We start from the raw sequence: 27,584 nt of genomic DNA on the forward strand, positions 1-27,584 counted from the left end.
AACCTCATGTGGGTTTAATGAGTCAACCACAGATGCGCCATCGCCCATACCACTCGAAGGAGCTTGCAATCCTACTACCTGTTCTAAGCCAAGACGTTCTAGAGCCGCATACTTGCCGGCCTTTATGTGGTAGTTGGTTCTCATTGCATGGCATCAGCGGTTCTTGTTATTGATTCATTCCAGAATCCCCACTAACATGGCGTAAGGGTGAGCCAATGAACGTTTGAAGTATTCAAAGAACAACACTTCAAATTCCTCACAGATTTTACGTCAATGTAACATTAGCATTTTGCGCCGTCATAAGTTCTTCTGAGAGTAGCTATTACATATCGTTGCCATTTAGCTCTTGGTGGAAAAGCGCTTCTGGTTCACTTGTTCACTATCTCGTTCAACTCATTCAACTTCAAAATCGACGATGAGCAGGTGAAGCGACGACTTAAACATCCTGGTCCAAAATGATGATGTTGATGTGGTCAGGACGATCCGAAACGGAAACCAGCCTGTTCTCTGTAGGCCAAGTTTTCGAGGTATTGTTTAATGAATTCCAGAATTACTATAACTATTATCTTTACGACGGCAGGGACCACGCAGTTACTCCTCCAATTGTCACACTCAAACCAGGTAGCCTTGTTTGGAATCTTAACGATCATCCCATCTTCCGCCTCCTGGGGAGAGGTCTCGAATTCCAAAGATTTCCGTATGAAAGGAAGTAGGAGATCTGCAGTAATTACAAATGCTGCGCTTTACTCCGTTTGAGTGCATTGATTTGATTGATTTTCAGAACCAGAGATGGCAACCCAATGCTTATTATTAGGTTCTTTAGAGTTTGTGATATTTGTGTAGGAAGGAAGTCATGCCAGCGCCCACCTTAGTATTCAGATCACAATGCCGTTTTTATAAAGCCTCCCCTCCAACTGGTTGTAGTTGCGCTCCTTGTTTTCAATATTGAAATCCTGAATCTGATCTTGAGAGCGTGCCTCGCTGTAGCCAGCAGCAACCGCCGGAGAACCGATTCGTATCAACTGTCACAAGATTTCCAGAATATACATGTACAGTTTCAAAAAAAGGAAGAGGAGTACTTTCAAAGGTCCCACCGAGGTGACATGCAGTATCGTCTACAAATGCAGCAATCATGGCGAATATATATGCATATCTCTGGTAAACAGAACACCGGCTGACATTTTCCTCGGGTCCGAATAGTAGTTTCCACAGCATAATCTTAAGAGACTATTTTCTAATATCTCATCTCATCTCAAAATAGATAGATAGATTGGATTGCTTGGAATGGCTGCATTTACAAATAAGTGGTAATACCAGCTCTGCAGAAACGACGGGGATTGCGAAGATGTTCACGGGCAGATCATGATAGATATAATTTTGTTTGGAAGTGCTGAAGAGGTCATCACTGCTGTCTGTTTTGTTTAACATTATTGATTTCTTTTATTACAAAGTTAAGCCTAATGTTTTCGTTGGGTCAGCAGTCCACTAAGTGCGTGAACCGAAAGAGAGGAATTGGCATTTGCAGTCGCATTCAGCTCGCAATCTGCTTTTCGTCGTTTTTCGACTCGAGCTCCAAAAGTTATGATTTGCAAAGTTTGAAGATTTCGGTACAAGTTTCTTGAATAGAGGTGCACCTTTGTGTTGTTTATTTTCTTCATTGAAAAATATTGATAATTCCCCAGTGTGGTTGAAAAGGCCGTTCGCATTACATGTTGCTATTTTTAGAATGTGAGCCATTGGATTTTCAGCCTTTTCCCCTGTGTGGTTGAAAAGGTCCGGTTCACGCACTTACTGGACTGCTGACCCAACGAAAACACCAGATTTAATTGACTTCTTTGTAGCAAAAGAAATCAATACTGTTGAACAAAACAGACAGCAGCGATGGCGTCTTAAGTAATTATCTCTCTTCGGATCATATTCCAGAGCTCCTTTCTCTTAATGAAATGCTTAAATTATCGAGACTGATAGACTCACTGAATTCATTAATCTGGAATACAGCCTTCAATCGGCACTTCCATCTAGGTAGAGTATTTTATTACTGTTACACTAATCTAACAAAGTTCATACCCAGATAAGATATTCTGACTGCAGAAGTTGCCCTAAATAAAGACGTAAGGAGTGAACACCAATAACAAATAGGATCCATAATGAAGCTTTTCGGATATTATATTTTGTTCTCATTTATTTCGTATTGGTTGATATTACAGTGGAATTTTACACACAGAACAAAGTTTATTTGAATTTAAATTTCAGAGTGCTGACGGGGAGACCCTAAGAAAATTGATATAATAAAAAACAGGAACTTGCTTCCAAAATTAACTAAGCTGAAAATTTTAATTCCGTACTTTTTCCTAAAACTATTCCTTTAATAATTAAACCAATTTCGCTTCGCGGCTTATTATATGTAAATCTGGGTATATTCACAGCACTTGTTTGTCAATGTACTCAATCCTTCCTTTATTAATTAACTCCTGGATTAACTAACATCATAATGCGTTCTTTCATTGGACTCCCGGCATCATATTCGTAATGCTCACTGTATTCATAAGTTGGAATGCTGTCCTCGCGGAGAGATCTTAACAGTGAAACGCTTCTTTCATCGCTTCCAATATTCCTTTTATCGCTTTGTAGCTGAACAATCTGTGGCCTGATGAGCTGTCGATTGTTGCCTCGCTGTTTCACGGGAATCATTCGTTGTGCGAAGGTAGCCACCATTTTCAAAAGTCTTTGCGAAGGATCCTCTGATTTACGAATACTGATCTTGCGAGTGTTGGGTTGTTCCCTTAAATTGAAAGGTTCTCCTGAGTTAAGTAACTTGACAATGTCAAGAATGATCTTCATAAGCGGGTCGATTTGAGTCTCGGGTCCTCGGAATACTTCTCTGTCGATCATGAACCAAAGACTACCATAAATTTGCGAAAAGACGGCCTTCTCGGATTCAAAGAGCAAATCGTTCCTGTAAAGATCAATAATTGTCGGGATCAAGGAGAGCGCCTGCAATTCGTCGAAGTCGTCCTTTTCTGCAGCAACGTCTCCACCCTTTCCTGTTGGCTTCCAAAAGTGATTCCAGATGTTATTCCAAGATGTAACCAGATCGCCATTTATTTGTCCTAGATAATCTCCTTTCACGTACAGACTCCTTGCTCCGACAAGCAAAATGGCTAGAAACAGTGTTTTCAGGGTACCCATTTTCTGATAATGTTAACTTGTTGAGATAATTCAAGTGAATATTTTATTTCTTCTGTGGTCGAGTATTTAAATATTGAACTTTAAAATTTGGACTTGGACACTTAATTTCAGACTGGGTTTTTATATTTAACGGCATATCTTAATTACCTATGTCTAGACTATCAGACTGATTACTTATTACTCTGATTATTTCCTGGCCTCATAATCGACTACCTGCAATCAGATATACAAAATAATTTTTTAAAAGCTAGTTCAGACGCCAATAAAGTATAATGGAGTCCAAGTAGATCAGGATCCTTATGGTGGAGTAAAATTGTTTGAAATATGAGGGGGATTCCCAAAACTTAGGCTGATATACGGGTAATGAGTTTAAAGATTTTCGCTGTTGATCAGGTTGAAGTGCCTTCGCATAAGCGAAAAGCCAAAGAAAAGAAAACAGGACCAGCAGGACGATCAATTTTACCCTTCGCATCAAATCAATCTTTCTCGATACCCTGGTGTGTAAGGCTTCAACCTGCTGACATGTTGGTAAAACTTTCGCGCCTCATGTGATTGCTCCCTGTACTTTTTGAGCTCACAGACCTATTCCCTCAGACTTCCTTTTTCCTCGCTCGCCGGTTGCGGAACTACACTTCATCGAGGTTGCGCCAATGTGTGAAGCGATTTCCTAACGCTGTTCTTCATTGGCTGATAGCATTGACCTGGAATATTTAGCTTACTCAGATTTGGGCAGGTTACTGCAACTGGCAATGATAGTGTCTGTTTCATGAGGATCAAAAATTCAATTTTATTCAGATTCAATTTAACACCATGTTGCATGAGGCGATCATTTCTTTTTTGGGCAATTTGCTAGAGACTATTTTTGCAATTAAATCCTAGGAAAACCTCATCTGCCTAAAGCAATGTATATGGCGCTGGACGTTGTGTTCCGTGTGACAATGTCCATAACAAGAACAAAGAGGAGTGGTAAGAGGGCGCTTCCTTGATGAACACCGGCGGAGACACGAAGCGGTTCTAATACACCCGCTACGCTTTAAACTTTAGTTTTCGGATCGTGGTAGAGCAATTTAATCCAGCACACGAGTTCTTCTGATACTGGGTGTTGTCGTCAAACATGCCAAAGAAATTCGTATGCTACACGTCAAACGCTTTCTCTAGATCCATAAATACAATGTACAGAGGACGATGCTTCTCACGGTGTTCCTCCATGAGTAACCGCGCAGCATGTATTGCGTCAATAATAGTGAACTATTTCGCGAGTACGTTTGTCACGAATGCGTTCAAACATTTTCAATTTTGAACATTCTGCTGAACTACCTTTCTTTTCCGTATTGGAACTCTGGCACATTCTTACCAGTCAGATGGTGTTCTACTTTCCTCAACAACCCGATTGAAGAATTCACTGAGCCACGGGCTTGGTGTAACAGTGACAGCTAGAATTGCTTTAAATGTCGGCAATACTTGTGGAAAAGACGGATGAACAAATTTTTCCGTTGAAATCTACTCAAAATATTCTCGCCATCTATCCGTCGCCGCTTGTCGGTCAATAAGCGTAGTATCATTCTTGTCATTAACGCAACAGAAATGTTCGATATCCTGTGTGCCGTCATATCGGCTTTTGGCAAGTCCATACTTATTTTCTCGACATCCAGAGTGTTCAGTTTATCGTAGAAATCTTTGTAATGGACCGCTTGGCTAATAGCAATCGCTTTCTTTGCTTCCAGGTTAGCATTCTTGTAAGTTTGTCAATTGGCGAACGTTTTATCGTCGAAAAACTTGTGGTAGAGGCGTTCTTTCCACGAACCTCCATTTCAAAATCATTATTCGAAAGCGAAGTATCTCGCTTGATGAATCGCTTACCTGGTTCGGTGACACCAAGGGTTCATAGACCGCTTTGTGGATCGTGTCTTTAAGTTGGTTCCACGATTCTTCGACATTCGAAATGATTGGTGATTGCGTAAGTAAGATCATTTCTTCTTTCTTCTCATGAAATCGTCACCATTTAATACGCGGCGATCCAGTGCGTTCCTTACGCTGTTTTATCGGTGGCTTGATTCGCAACACGGCAATCAACAGCCAATGTTCAGTTGCGATGGTCTCATAGGAAATGGCTTAGTAATCAGTGACGGTGGTAAAATGTTGGCTTCTTATGAAAAAATAGTCTATTTGCGTTTTACTACAATTTTTTGATGAACCATGTATTCATAATTACGAGGTCTTGGGTGACCACAAATACGTCCAGCACCCTCATTGCCCGCTACAAGCTCTTTTCCTTCATGGCACCTATTGCCGGTTGCCTTTTCACCCACATGACCATTATGATCGCCGGCAATGATGATATAGTCATCAGCAGGCACGTTACCCATTTTTACATCGAAAAGTTGCCAGAAGACATCTTCCTCGACATCACATCGATCTGTCTGTGGTGCATATGCAATCAGCTGATTGAATGGTGGGCTTCATCAGTAGAGGAATCTCCCGGCTCTAAAAATGGGAACAGGTTGTATCAACTGATCCTCTAGATTGGGTGTTAGGTAGGGCTGACAACCCTACACTGAAAACCGAAGTTACGAAACCACGAAGGAAGCTATAAATTGGTCGGACATTACAACGACGAACTGACGATTTGCGCTTTTTGTCACGGAACGTGTGCTCCTTGTACAGACCGAATGCTGCCCAACAACTAACCGATATGCTGTCCAAATAAGGCTGATATAACAGAGTTGCACCTGCTGTTATCGTCTTTGAAAACATTAGTGAAAGGTTATGCACTCTGCGCTTGTGAAATTTAGAAATATAAGCCTCATTAATATTCACGCCCCCACAAAGAAAACTGCACAATCGGAGAAAGATGCCTTCTACGAGGCAATAAAACGAACCCTAAAAGCCTGTCGCAGGTATGATATTAAAATCATACTTCCAGATTTGAACAGCCAAGTAAGGACGGACGTATTCAAGCGATACATTGGCTCCCATACCTTAAATAAAAATACCAATGATGACGGACTGCGGATTATTCAATTAGCAGTGTCACGAGGAATGGTTGTTGAAAGTACCTCCTTGGCATCCTGCTCAGGTTAACACAACCCTCCGATGCACATCGTGCGAGGGGAGAGAGAGTATAATTTCCGACAGAATGGGCATATTGGAGCTAAACGTTGAGTATTTTGACGAACCGCTCAACAAACAAAATATCGGCGAGTCCCGCCAACTGAAGACGACGGACAAATACTACCACCAAAAAGCATAGAGAAACAGTCCGTGCAATTCATCGGTTTAAAAATCATATGTCGCCAGGAGCCCATGGAATTACAGCTGAACTGGTTAAATATGGATGCGACCAATTACAGCAAATCGATACCTAATAATTGGCAAAGAGGCATTATTTGTTCCATATATAAAAAGAGAGATATCACGCAGTGCAGCAATTATAGAGGTATTACATTGCTGAGTGTTGTTTATAAGATATTCTCAGGTATCTTGCTAGGTCGGATAGCTCCATATGCCCAGCACATCATTGACCCATGCCAAAGAGGCTTCACTCCAGACATCGAGTTCAAGGCCGTCTATAATAGCATAGCCAGGATAAAACTGTACACGGCCGTGAGAGAATTCGGTTCCGCGACGAAATTGATAAGACTGACTAGACTGACCAAGTCCAATGTGCGAGACCAGATTGAAACAGCAGGATCACTATCGGGACAATTCAACATCAACAACGGTCTAAGGCAAAGAGATCCCTATCGTGAACCATTTTTAGCCTGGCTCTGGACAAAAATAATCCATGATGAGAGAGACACCATCCTCTTCAAGTCCGCCCAACTACTGGCCTATGCTGATGATATCGACATCGACGAAGAACGACGCGAGACGTTCAAACTGCCTTCACACAGATAGAGCAGACAGCGCGAAATCTTGGGCTGAGCATTAATGAAGACACGACAAAATATATAGTGATAACATCAGTACCAAAAATTAAAAAAAAAACATCAAATAGCACTGACCAGAGAACAATAAGGATAGGAGACTACAATTTTAAAACCATTGTTAATTTCTCCCGAAAATCACAACCGATAACAGCTACGACAATATTTCAAAAAATGTTCTACTCGAAACGTCTCACGATGGGGTCAAAGTTTTTACTGTACAGCACATTGATCTTGCTAGTTCTAATGTATTCCTCGGAAACTTGGGTTCTTTGCAAAAAAAATACGATCTCTTAGCAACTCGTCCGAAGAATTTATGTCTCCCTACAAGAGGGTAAACAATTCCGTAGTGTACATAACGACAAAATCTATGAGCCGTAGCGTAGCCTCTGGTTGTAAACAAAATCCGGCTGAATAGCTTGCGGTTGGCGGATCACTTAATCCGTATATATGAAGATGATCCAACCCAGAAAGTCTATAAGTCTATGCTAGAAAAAGAAAACGAGGCAGACCCTGGTGGTTCCCTGGTGGAACGATGGCGTGGCCATGGCACCAGACAACTTTTAGGGATATCGAATTGACGAACCTAGGTGCTAAACCAGGAGCTTGGAGTTTCTTATTAAGGCAGACCTAGATCAGCTACCGATTGCTGATGATGATGATTAAATCAATATTGTTCCGTTCTCCTAAGGGGGTCATCCCGTGTGTCGGATCCGCGGAATCGATTTTTTTTTGCATCAATTGTATTTCGATATAGTGTAGAATATATGGGCAAACTGATCTTTTGATATTCGGAGTCGTTCGCAAATTATAGTGTTAAACACGTAATAAGTCACATGCCAGATTTATGTCGATCGCCGTCATTAAGCGCGCATTTATCGGGCCGAATGACTCAACGACTGAACGATTCACTAAAAGGACAAGAGTCGAAGCCAAAGCTGTACATGTGTTTCTTGAAGAAACCTAAGGTTTATAGACTAGGTATAGCAGATTAATGGGCAGTTACGGTTTCATAGTTCAAAATCGCATTCTACTTTTTAAATGCGTTTTTCTCGAAACTGCTTGTTGAAAATCGGCTGCCAGCATAGCCCAAAATCTATCCCACAAAATTCTTTGAAATTTTCACGACTTATTCACAACATATTTCTACGGTCCATAAACTAGGATAATTGCGATTCATTCAGTAGCTTTTTTTTATTCATTGAGGAAGCCGTGAAAAAACACCAAAATTTACAAAAAAGGTTTAAAACGCCGCCAAAAATTTAGCTTTTTATATTTTTTAATAATCCTAGTTTGCGGACTGTAGTTAAGTCTGTACGTTAAAATGCCATTTACTTTTTTTTGTTAAAATGACCGCAGCGCCCTTGAGGGTGGCAGCAGAAAAACACTTTTTTTTTGGAGATGGGTGTATAAATTGTTCTGTACTTCAATAATGAGCATGCTATCGGGCTGAAAAAATTACTACGCATGCTCAAGATATTACTAAATATGTGGTGTATTGTATTTATATCTTTATGCAGTTCTTCACAAAAAATGTCTAACAAACACAGGATGACCCCTTTAAACAGTCAATATTTGATTCAGTTAGGCAAGTCTATTAAAGCTAATCTCTTGTCATGATCAATTAGCTCGATTTCAGTGTTAAGAATTTAAACTTGAGTTTGGTTGCGAATAAGTTCCGGAGGAAATTGTAAATAAGCCTCTTGTTTCTGTTTTTTGGGAAGTAGGCAGTAATTCAACCAGAAAGTACAAATATTGCAGAAAAGCGTAACTACAGGCACATGAGAAAGACTTAAAGTTTGCTTGATTCCCTTTCGCCCTTTTCTCATTTAATATTCAAATGCATTTGGAGCAACTGACTGGGTGGCTGGTTTCTCCACAACCAATACATTGGAAGGATCATTGTTCCCTTCATCTTTATTGCTAAGTTCCATATTCATTGGTCATTGTTTGATTAGATGAGTACCAGCACATTTAACACACCTTGGACACAGCAGTTGACTGCTCAGATATTGACACTTTGTATCGTCATAATTTTAGGGCCTTTTCCCAAGCAACCTTTTGATCGAGAAAGACCTTTGTTTGACCAAGTTTTATTGCATCCGCTACCGATGCTAATCCGACTCTATATAGTGAAAACTTGAACTTGTTAATGCCAGAGGTTTTCTGTCGTCTGGAAGGGGTGAACGAATGCCTTTTAATCGCAGTTCTTTGTGAACGTTGGCATAGTTTAATTTGATTTTTAGCGATTTTAGCATTAGCGAGATTAGTAATCCCGACTATTGAGTTCAGCTTTATCTTTTTTACAAGAATACTAACTAACAGTGTGTCCCATTCACGATGATAGGTTTCTAATAATGTACATTTGTTTGAGGAAATTGGTCTCCACCGTTACTGAGTTATAGCGTTTTTTGTGAATAGTGTCTCAAGTACTCAACAAAATCACAATTATCCACGCCCTCAATCATTTAATCTCAAATTTGATACCATTTTCGAAAACTACATCAAATCTCTTGTAAGTGGATATTTTTTTCAATTGTAAAGATCATTATCAATCGAACATTTAACTGTTTAAACTTTAAAGAAATCTCAAAATCCATTTTCCATATAATTTTCAAAATGCAACACCGTAACGCTGTTTTAAAAACTTACAAACCTGCAAAGTTGACAAAAGTTCCCTCATTATGTTAGCTTTTAATTGACATGTATAAATGATGGGCTCAATTATGGAAAAGTTACCAATATTACACATTAAATGAGAAAAAACACGGCGGTCAAATTGAGCAAATTGACTAAAATATGGTAGTTCTAGTTTTTTCTGGTTGATCGTCGTCAGTCTCCTTATTCGACATAACTTTTCTTTTGAACCATTCTACCGGAAACTGATTGGAAACCTCCGAACTTATCGCCTACCTGCCGGAGAAATTTCAAAGCCGTCGTTTGGAAAAATTTCGGATACTGGTATAGAAGATTTTATTTCGCTCTTGGTACAAACTTCTTAATGCGTTTCTGTTATTCACATTGCCATGTTTAGACAGCTTGAGTTTCCTTCATTGTCCCTAGGTCGTTTATCACTTTCGACCCTGTAGAGCATCACCTGCATATTTGAAGCAGATTTGTACAACTTAGGGCATGGTAGGGGACTCCCAACGCTCCTAATACTTGAATTAACTTTCGACTTACAACTCAGCGTGCATTGCTGCTAAATTACTGGTTTTCTTAAACTCGAAAGAACACACTTTTTAAATAATGTTATTCAATCGCACAACGGAAAGTTTCTTGCTAAAAGGCAACGTTGAAAATTTACCACTCACTTCTTGCAGTAAGTCTGATGCAAATCACCCGTGAGCATCAGCAAACTTTTATTTGATTTATAATTTCGCGAAAAAAGTAGTGTTGAGACAAATCCTGTAAACACTTTATATCAATATTAACTCAATGAGAAATTTAGATACTTAATGAAGGAGATTGAACGTGCTTCAAGATAACGAGGTCGTTATTAAATCTAATTTATTTGCTAACCTAAAAGCTGAAACATCAGTTAATTCAGGGAATTGGATTGTCAAAAATGCAAGCACCGGAATTCAAACTGAATTTAGCGCCCTTTCCCTTCAATCTCGAACGTGCATTGAACATTCCCACATTTCTACGCTTCGCTTTCCCAACCTGATATTTGTGTACGTACGTGAGGAGCCGTCCGCCTCTTAGTATGAGTGTGTATGTCTGTCGTTCTCAGCTGGTGTCAAATAAAAATCTCAGAAGAAAGTTTCGCGTTGCAGACATTTATTATTACTCCTTGTGAAAATAATGTGTAGGCTGTGCTAACTCGGGCGAATTAGCGCGTAAGCTGCAACGAGCAAATTGAATGCCACCGGAAAAATGAGCGCTTGAACATACGAAGATGTTTGCGCGAGGAAATATGTGCGTCAAACCGTTCAATGTGAAATATCGTCGGAAAATCGCTGTTTTCAGTCTGTTACTGTTTATCGCGGTTTTCTCCTCGGTATTAGCCCTGTCGGAAGCCGTCAACTGCACGTCGGATGCCGCCTGCATGAACGGTGGAATTTGCAAAAATCGATCTTGTGTTTGTCCAGACGGCTGGCAAGGTCCATTCTGTCAGTACTGCGGCGGAAAAGTCAGGTAGGCTCTGGGGCGCCCCGGAAACTCGCCCGGCCCAAGCGGCTGCTTGTGATAAGGGTCTGCTGATAAGGGCGCAGTAGTCAGGGTAGCGAGAATCGGGCATCCATCCCCTGATAATTTGACAAAACTTGGAAGCGTAGATTGCTGGCTCCGGGCCTATTTGCACAGAAATGACAATAACAACGTACACTATAAACAACTTATCGATATTAGCTTGATAAGTGCCTTACTCTTCGGCTCGACAGCCTAGCGGGGGCCTTACGCAAGTGATGCTCTTGACGGGCTTCCAACCCGAATCGCTACTTTGCCCCCTTCTGATAATTGACCGTGACATTGGGTGTTTACTCGTGCTATTTTCCGTAGGCTCACAGATCCGGAAGGCATTATCCACGACGGCTTCGGGAACTATTCGGTGAGCGTGAAATGTAGTTGGCTTATTGACGCTCGGGATTACAGCAACAGCGTGTCCACAAAGTTCCGGCCGTTCCAGTCAAGAATCCGCTTGCACCTGGAGGAATTCGCCACGGAATGCGGATGGGATCACTTGTACATTTACGACGGCGACAGTGTGGAGTCGCCCTTGCTGGCGGTTTTCAGGTGAGTTCAAGCCCGTTCTCCGTGTGCTGTGGGGGAGTTAATGAATTTCTATCTCCTTCCCAGCGGTCTCATGTACCGGAAGAACTTCCACATAAGGCGTGTCCCGGAAATCATCGCCAAGTCGGGATCGGCGCTGCTGCACTTTTTCAGTGACGATGCCTACAACATGTCGGGATTCAACATCTCATACAAGATCAACGGCTGCCCAACCAACAATTCAGGTAAATGAGAATTCCATTAGGCGCAAATATTCGTCATTTATTGCGTCGTTAGTGCAACGGCGGGAGGGAATCGAAAAGGCGTAATCATAAGAACTGACAACAATAAAAAACGATCTTGACTTTGCATTAGTAAAGTGCGGGATGTTGAGAGGTCTCCAGAAAATTCTGGCCGCATAAACTAAAATAGCTGGGCGATATACGTTCTGTGTACTCTGCGTTATCTGCACGGCCTAACTCATTGCCGTAAGTCACACAAGAGTTGATTATATGTTCAAGTGATAATTTCTGGTATGCAAACTTTGCTGAGATAGAAAAAGGTGCTTATTCTTTTATGGAGGTGACAGTCGAGTTTTTATTATTATAACCGTTCGCAATCGGGAGGTATACACAGTTCCTACTGGAGTACAAGCAATTATAGATAAAGAATGGACGGAGTATAAGGCAGCGCATAACCGAATATAATTCAGAAGCTATGCGGTTTAGGACGGTACGTGAATGGTACATACGTGAACCTCAGCTTGGAGAGCAATACATGAGATAATGTGGTAGAAGAATCTGTAAAAGATGACAAACAAGTCAATGCTTCAGAAAAAATCATCCACAAAGGGCTTCAAAAATAACAGAAAACCCAAAATGTTTGTACTATAGCGTCAACTTCGTAATTATTCCCAAATATTATGCCGGTTGTGTTTTCATTCATTCCTTCGTCTTTTCACGACCAATGTTGCTTTATATTGATGTGGTTAAGGCAAGACTTTCTTGTTAGATGGACTAGAATACATACGCGCATTTCTAAATGCTCAAGATTCCGTCTACTCGAGTAACACGCACTGCTGCCACAGATTCGCTTCGCTGAATTATTTAGGTTATTAGCTATTAGCTTCTTACATACCTTCTGCAACTGTTAAATGCCTGCCCTGCGCAGTTAGCGCCATCGTGATTCGTCTGAGGATTGACAGATATTCAATTATCATTCTTTAACCTTATTAAAATCGATTCAATGTCTGTCTGTCTGTCACACGCACTTTTCTTCAAAACGGCTGAACTGATCCGAATGAAATTTGGTGGACAGATGGGAACTATGAAATTCCACGCATACAGCGAGTGGCCTAAATTTAGGTAGAGTCTAAAGGGACCTCCCCATACATGCAAAAGGGGGATTGAACATTTTTTTTCATTTTCGGAAACTACCCAACCTAAAAATCCGAAAAAAATCAGGGTGGTGCGCTTAGATAAAATCTAGGCCTCAAAATATGTCCCATTCCGATATGTTCTCAAATAAACTTACTAATAGTATATTACTAACTTTTAGAAATTGTCTGAACACCATTAGCATTACCTCCTCTCACGACTTTTCGAAATCTTCCTCCACTGTTTTACCCCACGTAGTTCTAGAGCGTCTTACTCGCTGGCTATCTTGGGAACGCTGATCACTTAAATTTTTCAAACCTCAGATAATTTTTGTACTTTATGAAAGCATTTCCTTTCAAAACCTACGCTTTGTCACCTCCTTCAATTTATAATCCAGAGCAGGATATCGAATACAGCAGTAGTAGTAGTCTTATAGAAAGAAAGCAACCGCATCTGGTACACTATATTTTGTTTAACAGATTCAGAGATTCATTTCTCTTATTCCATCAGAAGCCGATTGTTGGCCGAACGAGGATACAAAAGGGAATTCATGACTAAATATTTCAAGGGACGAAAACATCACAGCTGACAATTTATCACGAATACATGCCTTGGATATGTCCATCACTATTACCACACAAGAACTGGCCGCCGCTCAATCGAACAACAAAGAACCGTAGAGAATCCTCCAGACGCAAAACCCAGTCCTGGTTCTTCGATCTCGCCAATTGGCCAATGCAATTATGTTCTTCTTTTTCTTCAGCTTTTGTCCTGTTCACAAGTGGAGTCGGCTCGTCATGATCGGTTTCGCCATTTGGTTCTATCAAACACCTGATCTAGATGTTATCGCGAGGCTTTCAAATCCCCATCCAGCGTATTAAGTCAGCGGCCTTTTTGTCGCTTACCATCGACATCACCACGACTTCACCAATTTTGGCAAATGAATTATCATTAGCGCGAATTACATGACTATACCATCGCACTCGCTATTTGTCCACGATCGGTATATCCCCGTGTAGATCGCGGATAACCTCATTTCGGATGTGATTAAGGCGTGTCAAGACGCTGTTTATCGTTTTTTATAGTCGGTCAGTACTACTACTACAGTGCCATGGAGGGCGACAGGGCGGACGACATTGCGGTAAATTTTAGATTTGAGACTTTCGTTGATACGTCGATCACAAAGAGCACCAGTTGTAAAACACCACTTCATCCAGGTTGCGTTAATGCGTAAATCGTTCAATTCTGAGCAGATTATTGTCGCTGACAGTGATTATGCCTGTTTCATGGGGATTGATCGTCAAAAATTCAGTTTTATTCAGATTCAATCTGAAACCGTGTTGCGTTGACTCTATGAGTCCTCCACATTCGAATCAGTTTTTCTTTCTTCTCACGAAATCGACATCATTTAATGCGCGGCATGTCAGTGTGTTCCTCGCGCTGATTCATCGGTAACTTAATTGGCAGAACGGCAATTAACCGCCGATGTTGAAGTGCGATGGTCTCATAGGGAACGGCTTTACAATGAGTGACTATGAAAAAATGTCGGTGTCTTATGAGAATGTAATCATTTTGCGTTTTACTATTCCCACTATCAGGAAGATGAGATAATCGTTTGATGAGCCATGTATTCATAAGTACAAGGTCGTGGGTATCCGCAAAATCGATTATACGCTCGTCACCCACAGCGCGCTCCAAACCCTTTTCTCACATGGCACCTGTCACCGTCTACGTTTTCACCCACATAACCATTAAAGCCCTCGGCAATGACGATATGGTTATCAGCAGGCACGTTGCAGGGCTTTGCATCGAGAAGTTGCCAGATGGCATCTTTCTCGCCATCAGGTTTATCTGACTGTGTTGCATACGCGGGGAAGAAGTAAATAGACGACCAGCTGATATAATGGTGAGCTTCATCAGCCGATCATCAAATCGGTCGACTTCTTTAATGAGGTTACGGAAACCCTCTGAGATGGCGATGTCAACACCGTATTGAGTCTATAGTGTAACCAAAATAGAGAAGTTTATAGCGATTTTTACCACATTCTCATTCTAAGTCGCAGCTAGGCACTAGACCAACCGGTTTCTGGCAGAGTGCAGATATCAATGCGCCTTTTCCGAAGGGTTCTTGCCAGTTCCTCGGTCTTTCCAGTTAGGGTGCCAATATTTAGCGTGCAGACACGTATTTGTTTTGTTCAGACTAACTTACGTCCTGACGCCGTCCATGCGTCAAGAACCCTTGCCCATTTCTTGACAGGACCCGTCCTGCCGCGTCGACTGAGGTGGACGCCCTAGCATGTTTCCGAGGCTTGTTACTCGATCCGATCATGTTGTTTCTAACGACATCGGATGCATTTTATCGTTCGGCCTGTCGCAGGACCTTTCACCAAGAGAAATCAGGTAGAGTTTTGCATAGTGAAATAAATCCAAGTATACTTTATTTATCTCTTTCCCTGATCTCAGTATTTTATTTTTTATTTATTATGTTGCCTCAAACCCTCCTCCTTTAGCTGGCCTGGAACAGCAAGCTATGTTAGCAGCTTGGCTCCAAATTTCGAAATTCTACTGCTACCTAAGCGACAACAACGTCTCGCATATCCAATATGGATTGTAATTGGTTTCCATCTCGACCAAGAATTCTGATAGATATTCTGGAGTTAACATCTGATGTCGGACTGCTACTGTCAATAAATGCGAGGCTCGCTCGCTTGAAATGAAATCATTGCGTTCTGCGGCATCTTCCACTTTTCTGAACAGTGCAATAACAAATTCCCTTTTGTCACGGCGCACACTACGTTGAACTTCCCAGAATTTCCAGGCGGCCTTCTATCCCTTCTATTCATCAATCCGCTTCCACGATTCCACAGTCAGCCAAATCGTATGCCACTTCTTCGGGACGTGGCCGACGACCAGCATAGCACAAGAGAAAGAAGTATTGCTCATCAACATTCTCAGGCAGGGTACTCAGTGTATTTGCATCCAATCAGCAAGATAGTTCTCGCAATGTAGAGCGACAGCTGCATCATACATGTGGTCGATATTGAGCTTAGGGGATTGCGAGAAATTACGAACGTAAGCCATCATATGGTTTTCCATTTCGAGACCGATGAAAGCACCTCTCTTGTTACGTAAGCGACCATCATATGATTTTCCATTTCAAGGCGAATGAAAGCACATCTCTTGTTTCGCACATCCAGACGACAACTCCTAAATCTACCTCGGCTGCTGATCGCAAAGTGGTCAGTCTGATTACTCGATCAATCGAATTAATGAAATTACTTGGAGAAAATTATGAATTTGTTTCGGAAAAGTGAAAATTTCTTTTGGGGAAAATTAAAATTTGGTCGGGATTTATATGACTGCAGCTAGTCGAATGACACTCAATGTTTTTACTTGAGCTTCTTTCGCTCTTTAGGAACTTCTTGTTTTCGGTTTTCATCAATGAACAAACTTATGGTACATGTCTTCTGTATATGGGTAACCTGCGCTATCTTCAACTTGGAACCATAATTTTTTGTCGATTCGCCTATTGAAAAATTAGCCATCAGTGAAATCTCAGCGCATTGTCTCTTTAATGCGTTAGGAGCAAGTTAGTCCGCACTTTCGTTGTTCATCATGTGATTCATTAAGCACTTCTTTAGTACCCACATCCCCACTTACTATCTCGATGATCAGCTGTTAACTCCGATTGCCTCATATGAAGACATTGGTATGTATGTCATTTGATAGCAAACTTCGAATTGATCTACATTACATTCTTCGTCGATTTACCATAAATGTGATTGCCTTGAATCGAAGCAGTTAAAAAGAAATGACACCCGCTTTGTAATTAAAATCTTTGCTTGATCCCTGGTCGAATATTAGTAAACGATGCATTTGTCCTTTTAAAACTACACAACATGAAGGACAGATCTATCCATTCCGATGCAGATGCATTATAACGCCTGAACATACGTAGAAAATTGAAAGCTGATTTTTTTTATAGCTTTCTTTTGCATTTAGTACAACCTGGATTTTCCTAGATATACTAGAAACTAGGTTTTCACAAGTTTCCTGCGGTATTACAATCCATGCACCCAGCCCCTTTGGTCACAATTCGATTAGTGCCCTCGACTTGCCTGTGACCGGCCTTTTTAATGCATTCAAGATGTATTCAATATAGTTTCTATTTGAAGATTGGAAAAGCCGACCTAACAATTTTATTCTTCATTTCTAGAGTCATGATTGAGTTTGTTGAGTGCTTCGGATCACTGTCCTGTTGAAAGAAAATGTAATTCTTCCTGCAATCTTCGCTAATCTGCCATTTCCAATTCTTGTCATTACGTATATTACTTCAGTGTGGGTTTTGCATGATGTGGTTGTATTTTTCTTCCACGATTCGTCCATCAAATCCGAAACAGTTTTCTTGGTCACATTTCATTGCAGCGATTCACTCCAGATCGCAGCAATCAGCGATCTGTTCGAACGAATTTACAGAATTGGTGAACGAGGTGTTAATAGAAAAGAAGATATTTATATTGTTTTTAATTTCTATGATAAATTAGTAAAATCTTAGAAATATGTTTAAAAAATTGTTTATAAATTATTTTTCCATAATTTGCCTTAAACAAATTATTAATTATTCCCTGGTTTCCATCGGTTTTCTTCAATTCATTGTGCACTTTTCAATGCTATGTTATAATAGATGATGCAATTCTTCGAAAACTTCTCAAGACAAATGGAAATACTAGAAAAAACTATCTTCGTGTGATAACAGGTCACAACTGAGACGATGGTATTTTTCAAGTATTCTTCTGTCCTGTTTATCTCATGTACCCAACATTATCTTTTTTAAGGTTTTATTAAAAGGAAAAAAATCATACAAATCAGTTTAATTTATATTTGTCCATCCACTTTTCTCAGAAACCATTGTACCAAATGACACGAAATTTTTGGAACTTAAAGGGGGGTCCCCACACATGCAAAAGAGGGGTGTAAAGTTTTTTCGAATATAGTCATATGAGGTATCAAATGGAAGGTCTCGATCAGTAGTTTCCAAATCAGGTCTTAGTTTTGGTGCCGATTGCGAAACAGGGGAGTAAAGGGGTCATAAAAGGGTCTCTTAAATTAAGGGGCCATTCTCAGAAACTACCCACCGGAAAAATCATAATGATACCTCTATATGACATCTAGGCTCCGAAATACTCTCCATTCCCATATCTTAAGTTTATCCTAGGCCCGTAAAATTAATAATTAATATAGGCATTTAGCGGTTAGTTAGCGAAAGTTTAGATAAAATTATACGGGTTGAGAACATTATTTCCTTTGGCTGAGAATTTGTTGAAAAAAAAAAACAAATACAGTTTTTCACCAAATTCTTAGTCAGAAAAGCAAATTGTCTTGTCAACTCCTTTAATTTTATTTAATTATTTGTACTCAAAATTTATAAGAAACATTCCATGCTACTAAAGCTACTCTTTAGAAAGTAGTCATCATACTGGATCGCTCATAAGATATCGCGTTGTGTCTGACAATGTCATATTGCCGATCGCCGCGACAAATCGCGTTCTGTGTGATAAAGATTACTTGCAAGATTAAATAAAAATCGTGACTAATTCGAGCATGATCAATGTTGTGAGTATTGTATTGTATGTTAAGCCATCTGTAATTAAATGTTATAACCAATCATTCGCCCTATTCTTATACAATTCTCTATTCCTTGTCAATTATCAATACTTTAAATTTCAGCAGATTTTTTGAGTTTGGGTTCATGTACTTTTCATGCATATATGAACGTACATATTTTGATGATTGAATTGGTTTTCTAGGTCACATTTAACCTATGATAATGTTTAAAATCTACTAACAAACAAGTGGAAAAAGTAGGGGTGATACCAATTTTCTGCGAAAGTCACAAATATCCTTCTGTTGAACCTAAGAAAGGCGATCATGATAATGTCATACTACTCGTGGATATAAAAAAAATCCCCGCTTAAACTCCGTAAATAACCAGTTATCCATAGTTGTGCTCACTTCTTGGCAGAAGATTATGTTAGTCATGCTTAAAGAGGATTACTGTCCAAAACCAAAGATCTTTAGGCAAATTATTTTAACATGAAATGTCTTGAAAGACTAGTTGAGCGTCACACTCGCGAGAGGCACTAAGATCACAACTAAATGGAACACTCATCCGCATGGAAAGTCCTGTAAGTCTGTTCTTTATTTCTCGGCTTCCAAGGTAGAGGACACAGTTTGGAAAGCCATCTACGCGATGGGGTTGTTCGTGGACATTGAAAAAGCTTTTGGCAGTGGGCCCCTCTGCCCTCCTTTGTGATATCGTAGAAGCGAAGATAAAATGAGCTGTTACAGAATATGAACTATGCAGATGGATCTTAGCCTTGACATGGAGACTGATTAGGCCTATTTGATGGGTAAGGTAAAAGCGTTTTCACTGTAAGCTAACCTCGCTACAAAGAACTGTATGTCTAGGAATATGTAGTCCTAAATGCGCTACTCAATAAACAACAGTTAGATATTTATGAGAACGGCCTATAGATTAATTCGTTTGAAGAAACAGCGGAGGTTAGGCGCACAGAGCATATCAGAAGAACTGGGTACAGTTCTTGTAATACCCTCTGATTCTCGAGTCTCCATTAATCTGTTTGAATGTGAAACGACAGCTAAGAAGCTTTGAAGGCGTTAAGGAGCCCATTGATTACCCAAAAAAAACATTCAGGAATATAGAATTCGTTTGAACTCTATACCAGCAATTTAAGTGTCAGTAGCATTGGCGCATGCTACTATCAAGCACTAGGAAAACTGGGAACAAACCTCCCCCCATGCATGCGAAAAGTATTGTGGAGACTCTGACTGGCCATAATTCACTAGTTGGGCAACTTCTTCTTCGGTGTTTGTCCCATTCAGAAACGGGGTCGGTTCATCTTGATCGATTGCGCCATTTCGCTCTGTGAATTTCCTGATGAAGTTGTGAGACTTTCAAATCGCCATCCAGCGTATTAAGCCACTGTTGTTTCGGTCGGCCTTTTGGTCGTTTCCCGTCAATTTCGTTGGTAAGTGAATCCCCCATGTTTCAACCCCGTATCAATCGCGGATACCCTCATTTAGGATGTGTTCAAGAGGTGTTACGCCACGTTCATTGTCTTTTATAGTCGGCCAACAATCAGAACCATAGAGGGCAACAAGATGAATGACACTACGAGAAATTTAGGATTTGAGACATTCATGGATACGTCAATCACAAAGGACGCCAGTTTTCCATTGGCTGATAGCTTTGATTTAAGGTATTTAAATGACTCAGTTCTGGGTAGGTCACTGTCACTGACAATGATAATACCTGTTTCGTTAGGACCTGCCGTCAAAAAATCTGTTTTATTGAGGTTTTGTTCACAAATTGCTCTAAATTTACTTTGTTATAGGAGGCTTGGAAAACATCATCTACGTAAAACACTATATAGGGCGCTAGTAGTTGGATGTCCCATGTGACAGTCTCCATAACAAGAACAAAGTGGAGTGCTGAGAGGCCGGTTCCTCCTCCTCACCGACAGAGACACGAAACGGCTTTGATATGCCCGTCACATTTAACTTCTTGGATCGTGGTAAAACAATTTAACCCAGCGCATAAGTTCTGGTTCTGGTACTAGGTGTTGCAGATGCAGATCATACCAAATGAGTTTGTGTGGCACACGGTCAAATGTCTTCTCTAGATCCAAAAGCAGTATAACAAGGGTGATGCTTCTCACGGTATTTTTCTCTGAGTAACCGAACAGATGTGTGTTGTGTCAGTAGTTTCGCAGTTCTTGGCAAACCCTGCTTGGCTCACGGTTATCTGAACGATGTCACAAATATAACTGTTAAGAATGCGTTTGAAAATCGTCATGATATGGGACAGCAACCGGATTGCATGGTAATTGGAACACTTTCCTGGACTATTTTTCTTTTTGCGTTTTACTGTTCTCATTGTAAAATGTAGGAAGATCAGACAATCGTTTGTTGAATCATGTTGTCCACAAGTACAAAGTCATGAGTGTCCGTAGAATTGACTATACGCTCGCCACTCTTATTGTGTGGTCCAAATCCTTTTCCCCTGTGTCACCGGTTGCCGTTTGCCTTTTCATCCACATGACCATTAAGATCGTCCGCAATGACGATATAGTCGTCAGCAGCCGCGTTACAGGTTTTTGTATCGAGAAGTAACGAAAATCCTCCGGTACATAAACAGATCTGGAATAGTAGATAGCTGGGGTCTAAATGCCCAAAGGCTGTCTTCCCCCACCCTACACACTCAGGTACATAGTCGTACTCCGCACACATCGAAAAGATATCTATAATTGAAACTCTTTAGTGTTTCCAAAGAGGTGAAGGTGAAGTTTTTGATGCTAATCCCGTTGTATTTTCGGCCGTGTAAACTCGAAAAGTTCTCTACAGTTTCTGTTTTGTAAGGTTCAGATCAACTTTGACTACTCATTATTAATTAGGATATAACCTTCATTTTGTCAAGCAAGGTCTCCATCACATGTTAACGTAACAAGTTGTAAAAAAAATGCTGGTAATGTCACAATTCTGTAATTATGATTCTTATCTTATCTCGGAAATCTTTGGACTACTAATCAAAACTTATCTAATGAAATTTAAAGAAGAAAATAATCTTATTCCCTACTTCTATTTCGATTTCGATCTAAATATAGCATGTTGCATCGGTTGATAGTGATCATAAATGGAACTATAGAAAAAACAATAGCGAAACATAATGGAAATAATTTAAAGTTTCCTATAAAAGGCATTTACTAAATTGTATAAACTACAAAAGATTACCGCTCCCAATTGAAGCAAAAGCACTTAGTTTTAAATCTAGCTGTCCTAGGTAACCAACGAGATGCAGAAATCATAAATGTTTACTGAAATTAGAACAGTACCCAGTGAAACCTCATATTTATACAATATATGAATTGATTATTGGAATATATATAAAACATAGAATGTGTTGGAATAAGACCAGATGACGAGAGAAAAGGAAGATTTTGTTAATTGCCTGAATGATCTTGAAAAGTGTGTAGCAATGCCAATCAAACCTGGTACATCAATTCGACGCGGAAAAGGTCTAGTTTACAGCCCTAAAGTTTTGTTACAGTATACAACGTTCTTCAATGATACGTGCACAAAGTTCTACAATAATAAGTGTTTTCTACACTTATGCATCTCAGCTGTTTTATTCCATTTCTCACATATAGCCATTTTATAATATTTTACACAAACATTTAAGAAGCAAGGCAAGGATTCGAAACGCTAGTTATTACGCTTAAAATTGTTTACCTGAAAATTCGTAAATCATCTGCAAACAACAAAATTACACAATTTTTGGTGTAAGATTTGCACATGTTGATAAAAAGATATTTTGCAACACTTTATCAAAGTTTGTTTGTATTAAATTATTTTAAAAGTTTTGACTTTTGACCTTCAAAATGCTAATGCTAATACATATAAAAAGCCTTTCTCAATATTTTGTAGAACCATCTCTCGCTTTTATGGCCGCGAAAACTTAACGTTGCATTGAACTGACTAAATCCTTCAAAACTTCTGATGAAATGCCTTCGGAACAAACCTTTTCGATTATTGTGGCCAACTCCTCCAAATTGGTTGAATTGTTTTCGCTGCATTATATTCCAAGCGTTCGCGGTTGAACTAACATCCGGAATGTGGCCAGGTTACGACAACCATGAAACCTAACTATTAAAAATACACAAAATGCAATTACGGACGTTTGTTAAGAGGATTAAGAAAAAATGATACCAATTGAGTTCGATGACAGCGAGCAAGTACCCCTAAATCATTCTGCTGACTGAGTGCTTAGATCCATCGGCGCCAATACTGCATTCCTTCGGAGCGCGAAATGTTGAACTTCGATTGATTTGAGAATATCACTATCTTCCAAGTTATAGGCATAGGTAGTAACGTAAGTTTCGTAGCGAGCGGGTGCATCGAACAAAAAAAAGAACTAAACAATTTGTGGACAAATTATAGTTTATTTAAAAAAGGCTCGGACAGAGTTTCGGCTTATGAGAGTACAACTTCAATGGGGCGAGTGTTACGTTTACGTGCTTTATATATTCTAATTATGCTGATGCAATTTACCGGTGTACGCTTGCATTTTTGTAATTTGAAGAAATCAAAAATGCTGACATTGTGTCTGGACTTTAGACAGGTGTCTAATTTCTAGTTTGCAAATGAATTTTGTTACTTTAGAATTTCTAGGTATTATTTCTATTACTTAGGTTGGAATTTATCTGACTAAGTATTTTAGTTACGTTGTCATCTGATGACGTATACATAACTTCTCCGCCCTTACAAAGAGAATTCTCCTGAATTCTATCTGGTTTTACACTTTTCTTTTTAACATTTTTAATGTAAACTGCCATGTTTTTGCTTTTTTGACAAATGGTAAATATGACAATTATGATAACAATTAAAATAACAATAACAACAGATCCAGTGACAGAGTTCACAGTATTATGGAATTTTAACATTTTAATTTGTTCTAGGTTTTCGACCTTTTTTAATACAATCTTTTCAAAATTAATTTTCTCGGTAAAATTATGAATTTTTTCATCCATGTAGAAAAATCTATCTACAAATTGCATGTCTTTATTGCTAAATGTTTCATCCAAAATTTTGATAGTACAATTGTTTATTACTATTAGATAATTTCCGTTTAATATCAGTTTTCTATCGTCACAATAGTTAAGTATTTCTTGATTTTTAAGATTTTTACAAATGATAGTACTTTCATCTAATTTCTTGATTTCTACTACTTTATTTTCAACTAATTCACAATTGTTTTTAGTAATACAATTATTAATTTTTTTCAATTCTTTTTCATATTGAATACTTTCAGTGTATTCGAATTTTGTTCCGTTTATTTCTAATATATACTGATTATCTAGATGGATTTCTGAGTGATTTTTATTTGGCATTGCCGTAATTAGTTTGATATCAACTAATTTATAGACGTTTGGAATTTTTATTGCTAGAATGAGCGATTCTTTGTTCAATTTGAAAAGTCCTGTCTTTAGGTTTTTTAGTTTGTAAAAGTCCATTTCTGTCTGTGTCAACTCGGTGGCGGTAAGTAAACTAGGGTGGATTATGCCATGTTTGGCTAATGCTAAACTGTCCATTATTTGGTTCAATTTATCCTTTAATATTTCTAATTTAATAGTTTGGTCAATTTTGAGTTGCTGGAGGATTATGTGTCTCTCATTATTTGTAACTTGCTCATATGTTTTACTGATTTGATTTCTATCTGCTTCTATTACGGTTTTTAAATGATTTATAGTTTCTGAGAAATGGGAGTTGATTTCTATTTGTTTGTTGAGGTTTTTTGTTGCTGATTCTTCATTTTTTTCTATGATTTTCAAATGTTCTGAAATTTCTTGTCTATCCTCATCATTCATGGTTCCAAATAACCATTTTTGAGTTGTTCCTACTATGTTCAATAATCCCCGTTTTTCTCTGAATTTTGGTTCTAATGAATTTAATTTGGCATATATATTTGCTAGTTCTTTGCTAATCAAAGGATCTTGTGCAAGTTTTAGTTTTATTATATTTTGATCTACTGTATTTATTGTTTGTCTAAGTTCTTCTATGTTGATAACGTGTAGTATTGTTTTTGTGTCTTGTATAATCTCGGTTTGTCCCATGTTTATAATTGAATATCCATTGTTCGTTATTATTGGTTGCACAGTTAATGTTGCTGTGGCCAGTTTTGCAAGTAATGTTAATAATATGTAGTAGGAGTACATCGTCATCACCTGTAAGGCATTTTATTTTAAGTTATCTGCTTTTGTATCTGGTATTACAAATTAGGCTTTTAAATTTGTGTAAGTAAACAATAGCAATTCTAAAAGTATTTTACCCAATTAGTTTGCCTTGTAATATCTCTACAAGCATCCTTCTCCTATATTTAGGGATGTCTTCTTGTGAAAAATTTGTTTGGATATTTCTTGTGGTTTGTTCAGCGAATATACAACTGAATACCCCACAGTCATAATTGTTTGTTTGACGTGGACCATTCACTATATTTTCTTTTATAAATTTTGACGTATCCAAAGGTTGCTTTTGTTTGTCCATCGATTCTTCTTTCAAATAACTTTCTAGCGCTTCTAGAATTTTGCTATTTGGGTTTCCCATAGGATCATAATAATTTATAATTTTATCTTTGGGATTAATGATTGCGATACACCAATGAACCTGGTTTACGTGTACTGGGACTAATATGAAATCGTAGGAAAAAATATCGACTTTTCGTGTCCATCTACCGACTCCATTGTATCCTAATTCTAACAGACGTGGGATGAAAAACGTATTCATCGCGTATACTTTCGGCAAACTCCCTTGTTCACTTCGTTCCATTAACAAATTTAAGTACAAGTTTATAATTTGGTCATTTAACCACGAGTTTCCTAGCAAGGTTTTAATATCTTGTCTAGTTAAGCGTAAGTTAAATTTTTCCATAAGCACTTCGTCTAATGGACCATTATTAGCTATTTTTTCTGCATTTAAGATTTGTTCTTCAGTAACGAAAGGTTCAATGTTGTCATCGTAATCTGCAAATTTCGGTTTTTTTCTGATGTTCGTTAAGTGAACGTTGTCCAATTTTGATTTTCTGTATCTAGGCTGTTCTTTATGTCTGACTGCCTTATAATTTTTAATATAACCAGTCGTTCTTGTTTCACAATAATCTTCGCGTTTTTCATTAAGTTTCCGTAAGTATTTCTTTTTAGTTTTCTCAATATTTTCCCTGACCGTTTCTAAATTTACTGTTCTAGTTTGGACTTCTGTTGGTGTACATTTGATTGTTGAATGAAATCTTTCGTTGTAATTTCGAATCACTCTTTGTATTATCTGTTTAGGTGAAATTTTTGATTTATTTAATGCGAGGGTTCTAAATTTTGATACTATTGTATTATGAAATCGCTCTACATCGGCATTTCCGGTGTGGCTATGTGGTTTTGTTACATGTAAGGTAACGTCTTCCGTTTGTAAAAAATTTTTTATATGAATTGTATTCAATTCATTCCCTCCTACTATTTTTTTGGGTTTACTAATTTTGGTGAAATGCTCCTCTAAGGTTTCTATTATTGTTATGTGACATTTGTCTGGCAAAAAGTACGCCGAGCCAAATTTAGAAAATTTATCTATAATAGTTAAAAAGTCATGCTTCATAATTGTGAAGATATCAACATGAATTATTTGGTTAATATCTGTTGCGGTTTCTGAGGTTTGGAACTTTGGTTTAATTGGTTTCCTGTCATATTTTACTGCTTGACATACCTCACATTGATTAATAACGATCTGAATTAATTTGAGAAGATTTGGATAGAAAATTTTGTACCTAATGGAGTTGAAAGTTTCCTGTATACCTGAATGCATACTTTCACGTACATGGTAAAATGAAATTTCTTTGACCGCTTCTGTTTCAGTGTCAATGTCACGAGCTCTGTGTGAACATCTTATGAATTTAATGGTTTCATCGTTGGAAAACATCTCTCTTAACTTTTGTTGAACTATATTATACTTCTGGTCAGATATTTCAGAATAAATTGCTGTTTTTCCTTTTTTTATGTATCTCCTTAAAATATCACTCAAATTAGTAAAATCATTTTCTGAGATATATATGATTCTTCTTTTGTGTTTCACTTCAAACTCATGTGTTTTATCATTAGTTAAAATGATTTGAGTTTTGAACTTGTTTACAATGTCCTCTTTTATCGGGATATGATCTAACAATTCCTCTTCTGCAGAGTGAACAGTAGCCATTGTAACATCATCATTATCTTCCATGTTACACATAATATTTAATTTTCAATATGAATGTGTTTGATTGTCTGTTTTGACCGATTGCTGATCACTTCCGTTTGGTTGTTCTATTCGACTCAAAAAATCTGCAACTTTATTCTCTTTGCCTTTGAGGTATTCAATGTCAAATTGATACTCTCCTAGTTTCAATAACCATCTTTGATGTCGTGGTGACAGATCTTTCCCTCTATATTTTGCATGAAGGTATTTTACCGGTTGGTGATCTGTCAGGATTTTGAATCTATTACCATACAGATATGGTCGAAAGTAATTCACCGACCAAATGATGGCGAGAAACTCTTTGTCAGTTGCTGAATAATTTCTTTCATGACAATTTAGAGTTCGAGAAGCAAAGCAAATAGGGTGGCCCTCTTGTGATAAGACAGCGCCTATCGCATAGTTTGAAGCATCTGTCGTTAATTGAAAGGGTTTATGAAAGTTTGGGAATCGTAAAATAGGGTGAGAGCTAATAAGAGTTTTCAATTTCTCGAAAGCATCTATATAATTGGGATCATGGATATTTATTTTGATA

General features: G+C 38.6%; 2 protein-coding genes across 3 annotated transcripts in view; one reads left to right on the plus strand and one right to left on the minus strand.

Annotated features, from left to right (window-relative positions):
- Positions 1-1,978: 1,978 nt before the first annotated feature.
- LOC119651577 lies at positions 1,979-10,683 on the minus strand. The gene is made up of 2 exons (XM_038055215.1): positions 10,430-10,683; positions 1,979-3,402 (listed from the first exon to the last, which is right to left on the minus strand). The coding sequence occupies exon 2, from the start codon at positions 3,187-3,189 to the stop codon at positions 2,461-2,463; it is 729 nt and encodes a 242-aa protein (XP_037911143.1). The 5' UTR covers positions 3,190-3,402; positions 10,430-10,683; the 3' UTR covers positions 1,979-2,460.
- A 137-nt stretch (positions 10,684-10,820) lies between these two features.
- The window catches only part of LOC119653262 (attractin-like protein 1), a 39,091-nt gene continuing 22,327 nt past the window's right edge, over positions 10,821-27,584 (plus strand). For both annotated transcript variants that reach the window (XR_005249666.1, XM_038057869.1), the window contains exons 1-3: positions 10,821-11,255; positions 11,619-11,852; positions 11,916-12,073. Coding sequence is in view for 1 of the 2 variants with exons in the window: in XM_038057869.1 (XP_037913797.1) it covers positions 11,017-11,255; positions 11,619-11,852; positions 11,916-12,073 (631 nt within the window). In the remaining variant the exon portion in view is untranslated. The remainder of the gene's footprint in view (positions 11,256-11,618; positions 11,853-11,915; positions 12,074-27,584) is intronic.

The sequence above is a fragment of the Hermetia illucens genome, chromosome 3 (assembly GCF_905115235.1).
Source record: "Hermetia illucens chromosome 3, iHerIll2.2.curated.20191125, whole genome shotgun sequence".
In the NCBI taxonomy this organism is placed as follows: domain Eukaryota; kingdom Metazoa; phylum Arthropoda; class Insecta; order Diptera; family Stratiomyidae; genus Hermetia; species Hermetia illucens.

Excerpts from the sequence above, each read along its gene's own strand:
- LOC119651577 (XM_038055215.1), bottom strand. The coding sequence starts at position 3,189 with ATGGGTACCCTGAAAACACTGTTTCTAGCCATTTTGCTTGTCGGAGCA.